Source organism: Leucopleurus acutus (genome assembly GCF_964270905.1).
Source record: "Leucopleurus acutus genome assembly, chromosome: 10".
Lineage (NCBI taxonomy): Eukaryota > Metazoa > Chordata > Mammalia > Artiodactyla > Delphinidae > Leucopleurus > Leucopleurus acutus.
Genome location: NC_139153.1, coordinates 52,639,805 through 52,650,697, shown reverse-complemented (window position 1 = coordinate 52,650,697; position 10,893 = coordinate 52,639,805). Strand labels below are relative to the sequence as shown.

The following is a 10,893-nucleotide window of genomic DNA, read 5'->3' as shown; positions in this document are numbered from 1 at the left end:
CGGGGCCGACCGCCCTGCAGGGAGGCCGCGCCGGGCCGTGCGCAAGCCCGGAGCGCCGCACGCCGGGCCACCCAGGAGCCCCTGGCCGCCGCGTCATGCGGCGGGGCGGTCGGCGTCGCGCGGGGGGACACGGGCTCGGCATCGCGCCGCTCCCGCCTTTACTAGTTTGGGGAGCTTTCCTGTCCCAAGAAGAGACTAAATCCGTTTAAAGAAAAGCCACGCACCAAATACTCGTCGAACCAAATTCTGCTTCTCCCGCCGGGACTGGGATTGCACAGCGGACTCGACTTGGGGGGGACTCCCCTCGGCTGGCGAGAAGCTAAGCTACAGCTGCTCCAGGGAGTCCTCTGACCTCCCTGCCCCCGCTCGCCCCTCGCGTGTCGGGACTTGTTCCGGCGCTCCCGCTTCGGGAAAGCACGCGGCCCCCGCGTCCTTTTCCGGGAGGAATCTGTGTCGCCTCCGGAGAGTGGCATTTAATGCCCGCAGCGTCGGGGGTGGCAGCGCGCGGGCCGGACGCGGCGAGGCCGAGCGGGCCGCGCCGCTCTGGTGCCGGCTCCTGGATCGCAGGCCTAATTGATGCCTTCTTCTGAGTGAGTCGGCGGCTCCCCCACCCTCCTTGTCCGCGCTCTCCTCTCCTCCTCCTCTTCCTCTCTGGTCTCCTCCCTCCTCCGGGCTTGGTTGCAAATGGCTTCGTTCTCCGAGACCGACTTCCAGATCTGCCTGCTGTGCAAGGAGATGTGCGGCTCGCCGGCGCCGCTCTCCTCCAACTCGTCGGCGTCGTCGTCGTCCTCGCAGACGTCCACGTCGTCGGGGGGCGGCGGCGGGGGCCCCGGGGCTGCGGCGCGCCGCCTACACGTCCTGCCCTGCCTGCACGCCTTCTGCCGCCCGTGCCTCGAGGCGCACCGGCTGCCGGCGGCGGGCGGCGGCGCGCCGGGAGAGCCGCTCAAGTTGCGCTGCCCTGTGTGCGACCAGAAGGTCGTGCTGGCCGAGGCGGCGGGCATGGACGCGCTGCCCTCGTCCGCCTTCCTCCTCAGTAACTTGCTCGACGCCGTGGTGGCCACGGCTGACGAGCCGCCGCCCAAGAACGGGCGGGCCGGCGCCGCGGCGGGCGCGGGCGGCCACAGCAACCACCGACACCACGCGCACCACGCGCACCCGCGCGCTTCTGCCTCGGCGCCGCCGCCACTCCCGCCAGCGCCGCAGCCGCCCGCGCCGCCCCGCTCAGCGCCCGGCGGCCCCGCGGCCTCCCCGTCGGCGCTGCTGCTGCGCCGGCCTCACGGCTGCAGCTCCTGCGACGAGGGCAACGCGGCCTCGTCGCGCTGCCTCGACTGCCAGGAGCACCTGTGCGACAACTGTGTCCGCGCGCACCAGCGCGTGCGCCTTACCAAGGACCACTACATCGAACGCGGCCCGCCTGGCCCCACAGCCGCCGCCGCCGCCGCCGCGGCGCAGCAGCTCGGGCTCGGGCCGCCCTTCCCCGGCGCGCCCTTCTCCATCCTCTCGGTCTTCCCCGAGCGCCTCGGCTTCTGCCAGCACCACGACGACGAGGTGAGTTCGGGGGCCGCTCCCGCGGGGGCTGCGGCCGGGCGGCGTGGGGCGCGGGTCTGGCACCCGGGGAGCCGCGTGGGTGCTCGTGCGGGCATCCGGGCAGGCCCCCAGCAAGGGGAGGGGGTCCTCTCCCTTCCGGATTTCTCGTTTTTCTTTTGGCTACGCGGCAGCCGCTGCCCCAAGCAGATCCTGACCCGGAAAGTGTGTGTGGAGAAGACCTGGCCTCTGTGCGGGCTGCGAGGGGTCCCAAAACGCAGAGTTCCCCGCTTCCGTATCCAATTTTCTGTTCGGCAAAATGTGGCAGCCGCTGTCTCCAGTTAGGCATGAGCTGGGAAGAGGTAGTTGTGTGCGACTGTGTAGACCTGGCCTCCGTGTGCGAGGGTCCCTCCTCTGCCCTCCGACGGCTCCCGAGGTTGGAGACACCCCCTCTTCTTTAGGGACTTTGATTTCCTCATTCCTGTTTGACAAAGCGTGCAGGCTATTGTTTTAAGTAAGACATGAGATGGAAACGTGTGTATGTGTAGATGTGGTCTCCTTGTGCGGGCACACCAGAGGCCTCCCAGCATGCTGAGGGTTCTCCTTTAGTTTTTTTTCCCAACCTTATTTTTGTTTGTAAAACTCGTCGATTGTTGCTTTTAAGTAGGGCATGAGCCAGGAGGAGATGGTCGTGTGGGTGAGTGTGGGGTGCGCTTGCGCGTGTAGACCTGGTTTCCACGTGCGCGCTTGTGAGGGGACGACTGTGCTTTTTGTTGGGACACCGTGGCAGTTGTTGCCTCCTTGTATGGAGTAAGAACAGCCTTCCGCGGTTCTATTCCCGCACCGTGGAAAAAGCGTGTTCTGGCCCCTGAACCTCCCTTGTATGGAATCGCTCTTCGGCCTCGTGGGCCCATCGCTGCACCGGGAGCAGCGGAATCGGGGGGCCTTGCCCATTGCCCTCACCCAGCTGGAAGTCCTTGGGCCGCCCCCGCCTGCCCCGGCTTCGATCTCTGCGGGAACCGGTTTCCCTGGTTGGGAGGTGTTCCCACTCCGTTCAACCTGGGGCTCGACTTTTCATGGAAAACAAGCCGACCCAAGCTGCACGCGGCTCGAACCGGGTGCGCAGAGTCCGCGGGCTGCACGGCAGCCTTTGAGCTTATTTGGCTCTTTTGGCTGTTCGTTGAATAAACCGTTCTTGCTTATTTTTCACATCTTGTGCCACCTTCCACTCACCCGAACCCACTGGAGGACGCGGCCAGAAGCTTTGAGGCGCAGCCTCTGCTGAGAGGGTCGGTGACTTAATGCGATCTACCTGTAGCCCCTTTGTGAGACTTGGTGCTAGCCTTGCCTTGGGCGCGGGCAGGAGACGGCTCCTGGTGCGAGTTGGCTGCGTGCTAGGTGGAGTGGGCGTGCTGGTTCCGAACGCCGCTGAGGCTTGCCGAGCGCAGCCTTTTCCACGCCTAACCTGTTATTTGGGGAGGAGGGCGGAGCTATTGCCTGCTGGCCTTAAGCCGGCTTCTCCTATTGGAAAAAAGTTGAAATTCTAATCTACTTGTTGTGACCGCCTCATTTTAAAAGTTTCTTTCTCGGTATGAAGCCTAAGGGGCAGCTATTCTTTTCCTTCCTTTTTTAAGCTTTGAATGGACTCATCTTTAAAGTTTTCCCACATTCATGGCTGAATGTGTCTAGTAGGTTCTTTCAAAAATGGATTGAGTTAAATACTGATCCGAATCCCGGGGATGGAAAGAGGGAGCCAATTCGCTGGGAAGATTAGCGTCGAGGGGGAGGGGAATGGGGGGAGGGAGAGGGCGGCTTGAATCCGCCACAATTTCCCTCCTGGCAGGGGCGTTGATTGAACCCTCCCTCCCAGCAGTTGAGTTTAAATGTCAGGTTTTATTTATATTCCCAGTTAAAGATCCACATACGTTTTATTTGGGTTAAAACAGTAGATGCTCAGTGTTGCCACACTTGTAAAAGGTTTATACACTTTTTAAATTATTAAACCATTCAAACGGTATGGGAGCGTGTGAAGTGTCGCACCCCTCACCCTGGGAGGTACCTGGATGCCCTGAACATTTAGATTTTTTTTTAACGTGTGCAATACTAGGTTGAAGTTGTTTGGCAAAGGCACTAAGATATTACACTGTTAGACCAACTATCCTTTTAAAACATGACATTTGCTCAGTTTTGAGCAAAATTCTACTTCCCCTTCTTGGTTTTTCATTAAAAGAAGAAAACTTGGAAAACAGTTGTTAGATCTCTTTAATCGTTCCTGCATTTGGAATGTTAGGGAATTTAAGTTTAAAGGGACAAACCAATGCTGTGAATAGAGAAGTCAAGTGTTGGGAGGGAAAGCACCAGGTTCACAGAAGTGATCCCACCCACGGCCTAAATTCTTCGTTTCCTTCCAAGGGAGTGATCCTGCACAGTTTAGTAATATTGTTCCTTTAAAAAACCATTCTTCGGATTGGGAAAAGGAGACTGAGGGCAATGTGGAGGACTGTCGTCCTGTCCTCTATTCGATTGTGACGGACTGGATGCCTAAATCCATGTGTTTTACAGTAGGTACACTACTTCAGTTTTTGAAACGTGCTCCTTCACTGAGTTGCCTCCCGGGTCAACAGGCTCAATTAAATAATTCAGGGAGCCCTTGCCTGATGGTGACTAATGCCACCTGACCTTGGGAAGAGGGCCCCGACGCCTGGCTCTTCCCCTTTAATTTTAAGGAGGGTGCCTCCGACAGTTGGCCACCTAGGGGTGCGGGAAGCAGCCGGTAGGGTCTCTTCCCCAGACTGCTTTCCTAAGCATTCCCCGCACCCCCCCGGAAATGGCCCCTCAGGACTGACAAGGTGGTGTTCTGAGCACTGGTTTAAAACTTAATTTTAAAATCTAAAAGGAGGGTTTTCCAACGGAATGGTGAGGGTTGTTTGCTGCCACTCTGTATTTGGTCCATTTAAAAAACAGAGTTTGGGTTTTTCGCTTTGGTGGTCAGTCCGAAAGGCCTGCAGGCGCCGAGGCCGGCGGTTAGCCAGGCCGGGAATTGGGGGCCCGCGCTCCTGACCGCTGGCCGCGCGCCTCCCGCGGGGCCTGGGAGAGGCGGACGGAGGCGCCGCGGCGGTGGGTCAGCCCCAGCCCGGCCGGCCCGGAGCCCGCCTCGGCGAGCGGGAGGCGGCGGGGCCGGGACGGGGTCTGCACGCATCTGGGGTGGAGAGTTAGGCAGTTGAGTGGGACTGGAGCGCGCTGCTCCCACCTTCACGATTTAATGTGTTAATTGCACGTGGGATGTGAGCCCTTGGCTGCCTTGGAGGCGACACTGGAAGCAGAAAGGGTGTGTGAGTGTGTTTAGAGGTCGGGCGGTAGGATTCTGTAAATGGCGAGAAGCCGAGTGGGGTCTGAGCCTGTTCCGGTCCCCGGGAAAGGCCCTGTCAACTGGCGGGGGTGGCCCAGGGGGGCGGTGGTGACCCAGTTGCCATCTTGAGCCGAGGGATATTTTGTAGCTCGAGGATGGCAGTATTGTTCCCCGTTAGGAAGGCGGGGGTGGGGGTGGATTTTCCTGAGTGTCCTGTATGGAAAATGGGGTGTAGGTGCTGATACAATTTATTTTCACTCCCTGGAAATATAGGTTCTAGAATTCCAATCCAGTGTGACCCTAAGTATTGAGCCATCCTAGGCTTGCGGGGGAGACTATCTTTCCCCAGGAAACCACTCTCAAAAAATCAGCCTCAAACCACTGAGGAAGACGGTTTGCTGCCTAAAATAATTGGTTGTGGAATGAATTCTTGTATCTTATTTTGAATAAGTTCCTGTAAATGGGGATTGTACCAGTATTGGCACCAATGTATTTTATTTTGCATTCCCAGAGTCTAAGCTTTTTCAGGCATGCATACGCAGTGTATGTTTTAAAATAATAGGTGTGTGTTTTGTACATTGAAAAATTTATAGCAAGAGCCTTTCTTTTTTAAGGACAAGAGAGAAAAAGTGAGTAGAAATGTGCATTCTAGTTGTTTCTGTGCCCCATCTTCAACCCGTTCTGTAGGACTAGGTAGAAGTGTGTCTGCATAGCACACACATCTCACCTATTCACCAGAAAACCAAATTTTCCATACCTTGGAAATAATTGGAGGTTCCTGCTTTGAATCTAGTTCAGCAGGTGGATGTTTGTAGATTGAAAGCTGTTGAATTAAGAAAATGCTTGATGAATGGGGAATTCCCTGGCAGTCCAGTGGTTAGGACTCCATGCTCTCAGTGTTGAGGGCCCAGGTTCAATCCCTGGTTGGGGAACTAAGATCCCACAAGCTGCGAGGCATAGCCAATTAAAAAAAAGAAGAAAATGCACACGTATGTAATTTTAAAACGTATTTCAGGTCACTAAAACCAACATTAAAATGTGTAGTTTTCTAATTTCTCCTAACATGTAAAATTTTGAACACAACTGTTTGGCTTTTTATGTTTTCATTAAAAAAATTCTGTGCATATATAGAAAGGGAGTTAGTTTTGGAGGAAGCCTTAAATGAGGAGGTGAAATGGTTAAAATGCTTTTGTTGAGGTAGTTTGCCAGAAGAAAGGGTTTTATAAGTTTTTCTGATTATGAGGAATTTTAACTTACTTGATAATTCTATATAGCTCTGAAATTTAATCTCTTCCAAATTTTATTTCCTTTGGTGCTAACTGAAGTCACATGGGTTGCTTACTCGCCAGCTCCTCACACAGGGCAAGGTTTATTTCAGATGTATTCATTCTTAGCTAATAAAGGACCATTTCGATGTCATTCTTCTTGACACTTACGCGAAAGGTTGAGAAGAATTCTACCGTGCAGGCGGTTTCAAAGTAGCGTTTCCTCCCCCTTTTCCCCATAACACTGACAAAGAGTTGAAGGCTTGACTCACTAAGGCTGTTTGTGCCATCTCTCTTATTTTGGAAGAGAGCGGATAAAGAATTACAGTTGCCTGAAGGGAGCAAAAGGTGCCACCACTGCAGCCCACTCTGTTCCTCGTTCTTTGACCTTTCAAGCTTTGTGACTTACAGGAGGAGGCTTGAGCCATCTTTCCTCTTCAGTTGATGTGACCTCCTGCTTCTTCAATACTAAATTATTCTTCTCCCTTTGAGGTTTTGTCTGTACCCACAAACCTAGTTGACTGAAACCAGATTGACTGTTTTGATTGACAAGACTCTGGCTTGTTAACAGAAAAATTGAGAGGGGTGGGGGGGTAAGCGTGGGCAATTTACATCTGAAACTTCGGCTTAAACCCTATTCCAGTGTAATTCCTTGCCTCTTCAGATTGCATCTCCAGTTTCCTTCATGTTTTAGATAGTTGGCTTACAGTTGGCTTTGAAGGTATGGTGGAATGAAACAGGGGAAGATCCCTAATGCCTGGGTTTAATCTCCCACTAACACCCACCTGAAATTTTGAGAGATTCATATTTAATCCGAAGACATCAGGCCAATTTTTAAAAATTAATTAATTAATTTATTTTTGGCTGCGTTGGGTCTTCCTTGCTGCGAGTGGGCTTTTTCTAGTTGTGGTGAGTGGGGGCTACTCTGTTGCGGTGCGTGGGCTTCTCATTGCAGTGGCTTCTCTTGTTGCAAGCATGGGCTCTAGGTGCGTGGGCTTCAGTAGTTGTGTCATGTGGCCTCAGTAGTTGTGGCTCACGGGCTCTAGAGCAGCAGACTCAGTAGTTGTGGCGCACGGGTTTAGTTGCTCCGTGGCATTTGGGATCTTCCCGGACCAGGGCTTGAACCCGTGTCCCTGCATTGGCAGGCAGATTCTTAACCACTGCGCCACCAGGGAAGTCCCAAGGGTGCAATTCTTGATTGTGATTATGTATCTGACAGGCTTTTCTTGATTGTGATTGTTTATCCAACAGGCTTGTGCAAAACTGCACATTCTGTCATCGTTAATGGGATTTTTTTTTATATATATATTAATGGGATTTGAATGAAACCGAGCAGTGGGCACAAGACAATGAAGTGGGTCAGGTCAGTTGTGTCAACTGAGGGCTCCCCTCATGGCTCCCACATCTTGTGAATTTTGGGGGTCCCTGTGTGGGCTTTGGAAACCCCCCTGCCCGGCCTCTGTCAAACATCTGTCAGCAACTGTATCCTTAGTTGTTATTGTTGCTTCTGGAAAGTTCGGGCAGCCATTTCCTTCTATCTAGCCTTGTTGAAATGCCAGTGGAGTTTGCAGATTTCTTTAATGTCTTTGGCTAATTGGGATAGTTATAAAGATGTTCTTCTACTAAAAAGTCTGCACATGGAGATTTTGCTGCTAAATATGGATCTGATAGAACATCTTCAGCACAGGTGTTTAAAAAATGAGAATTGTGAATAGGTTGTGTCAACACTCATGATTATGGTGTGTTTATATAGACCACATCCGCAGATTTTGTTCTGTGCCGTCTGCCTCTCTTTGAGATCAATGTCAGAGGGAGATCTTTCTCTTAGGGATCATCTGTAGGCTTGTACTGGGTAAGTGTTGAGCAGAAAAGTGGATATGGTAAAGGAAGTTTTAGTAGGAGTTGGGATAATGTTTTTGTGATATTTCTTATTAAAGCTGTCTGTTTATATAGCTTTATTTTTACTTAAGCATTTAGGCAGTGTGGTTTTAGGTTGAGATTTCTTGCTCTGCGTTAGTTTTCTCATCTGTAACACTTTGCATTGTTAAGGATTCCAGTTAACATTTAAAGAGTCTGTAGCACAGTAGAAGCCAATTGTAAGCACTTATAATAGCTTTGCTTTGTTTTATTATAAATTTATTTATTTATCTTTGGCTGTGTTGGGCTCTCGTTGCATCGAGCAGGGGCTACTCTTTGTTGTGGTGTGCAGTTTTCTCATTGCGGTGGCTTCTCTTGTTGCGGAGCACAGGCTCTAGGCGCACCGGCTTCAGTAGTTGTGGCGCACGGGCTTAGTTGCTCCGTGGCATGTGACATCTTCCGGGGCCAGGTCTTGAACCCGTGTCTCCTACATTGGCAGGCGGATTCTTAACCACTGCGGCACCAGGGAAGTCCCAGGGTTTTTTTTTTTTTTAATTAAGAATTTTTTAAATTGAAGTATAGTTGATTCACAACGTGTTAATTTTTGCTGTACAGCCAAGTGATTCAGTTATACATATATATATTTTTAAAATATATTTTCCATTATGGTTTATCATAGGATACTGAATATGGTTCTCTGTGCTATACAGTAGGACCTTGTGGTTTGTAATAGCTTTTATTAATAAACTTGAGTATTGCAGCAGACTCCTCACCCCCACCCCTCTTCCCTCCAGAGGGGATGCTGTAGAAGAAAACTAATGTCAGTGTTGGAAATTGTGGCTTCTGTCAGTTTACTATGATCTAAACGGAAGGATGTAGTGGTTCTTTCAGGTGATGCAAAGTGAACTGGAGAAACATGCATAAAACTTGTTTCACCTTAGAAAAACTGGACCTCAACTTTAACTTCTGGTCTAGACCATCTTAGGGTTATAGGGCTCCCCGAGCCTATGGGAAAAGATGGGCACAACTGTGTTTAGAGGCTACATCAGTGCCCTCAGCTTTTTTTTTTTTTTTTAAAGAGATGGAAGGCCACTGTTTCTGTTCACATTTTATATGATGTATTTGACAACCATTAATCTTTAAAGACTTGATCTTTTTTGGCACCATGACATTTCAAGGAAATGGATCAACTTGCTCAAGGGAACAGTCTGATTTCAGGGACTGGAATATTTTATAAGCTTTAATTTCACGGTGTTGTCAGGTGTGTGTTTAGGTGTTCCTGAAGAGGAAACTTCAGTTATCACAAGAAAGGCCTTAAATCATCATAGAAAAACTGCTACTTTACAAATGGGGAGACCGGCTGGGGTGATGAAATGACTTAAGCAGGAACTTGCCTAGTCTAGCACTCTTTTCACACTGCTAGTTATTTTTTATTTTTTAAAATTTTTAATTAAAACAAAAAAATTTTTTTTTGGCTGTGCTGTGCAGCTTGTGGAATCTCAGTTCCCCGACCAGGGATTGAACCCAGGCCATGGCAGTGAAAGCCTGGAATCCTAATCACTAGAGCACCAGGGAACTCCCCACACTACTATTTATATACAATATTTGGCAAATTTATTATTTTTTTTGAAACTAGTTCATAGAAGTCTGATTTTAAAAAATTAATTATTTTTATTAATTTATTTTTGGTTGCGTTGGGTCTTCCTTGCTGCATGTAGGCTTTCTCTAGTTGCGGCGAGCAGGGGCTACTCTTCATTGCGGTGCGCGGGCTTCTCGTTGTGGAGCACGGACTCTAGTCACGCGGGCTTCAGTAGTTGTGGTGCACGGGCTTTGTTGCTCTGCGGCATGTGGGAACTTCCCGGACCAGGGCTTGAAGCTGTGTCCCTTGCATTGGCAGGCAGATTCTTAACCACCGCGCCACCACGGAAGCCCAAGTCTGATATTTAATATTAAATTTCTTGCTTGAATCTTTAGCTTCTTGTGTTTTATCTTGTTTTTGGTCTTTTTAAGTTATTAAGGAGAAAATTAAATAGCACACAGGTAATTACAAATGGACCACAGTATGGTCTCTTGGCAAAAGTGAGTGTGACCGTCATTACCGTGACTACTTCTTCCAGAATGAACTTAATGCGAAGTATTATGAGAACAATGATTTAGCAAGGAAGAGGCCTTGAGGTTTGGTTTCTTTTTTGGATATATATATATATATATATATATTTATTTGGCTGCATTGGGTCTTTGTTGCTGCGCGCGGGCTTTCTGTGGTTGTGAGCAGGGGCTACTCTTTGTTGCGGTGCACGGGCTTCTTATTGTGGTGGCTTCTCTTGTTGCAGAGCATGGGCTCCCAGGGGCGCTGGCTTCAGTAGTTGTGGCTCGCGGGCTCTAGAGCACAGGCTCAGTAGTTGCGGCTCATGGGCTTCGTTGCTCCATGGCATGTGGGATCTTCCTGGACCAGGGCTTGAACCTGTGTCCCCTGCATCGGCAGGTGGATTCTTCACCACTGCGCCACCAGGGAGAAGTCCGAGGCCTTGAGTTTTAATTAGTCTCTTGAAATAATGTCTGTCTCATAGCAGATCTCTACAATATCAAAGTGAGAAGGGTACTTCCTCTGTCAGCCAACCTCTAACGTAGGCCTGTTCTTCCGTGATCTCAGGCAGTGGAGACTCCCACCCGCCCTTGCCCCAGTACTCTTGCCCTGTGGCCCCAGCACTTCAGAGAAGCTACTCTGGCACTGGTGGGGCTCTTACACCAGATCTGGCCTTGGTTGATGTTAGTGGACTTAAGGACCAATTCGAGAAAGATGTTGCCAGGTTGCTGGTTCTCAGTGGTGATGCAAGTTGGGTTTAATTAGAATATGCTCGTGATGCTGCCTTGATCCCTTTGCCAGAAACAAAGGAG

At 50.5% G+C, this 10,893-nt stretch overlaps 1 protein-coding gene across 1 annotated transcript in view; it reads left to right on the top strand.

The window, feature by feature from the left end:
- Nucleotides 1–684: 684 nt before the first annotated feature.
- Nucleotides 685–10,893, top strand: part of TRIM71 (tripartite motif containing 71) — a gene marked incomplete at its 5' end in the record, with an annotated part of 58,154 nt that continues 47,945 nt past the window's right edge. Inside the window, one exon of the mRNA XM_082848911.1 lies at nt 685–1,548. Coding sequence (XP_082705037.1) covers nt 685–1,548 — 864 coding nt within the window. The remainder of the gene's footprint in view (nt 1,549–10,893) is intronic.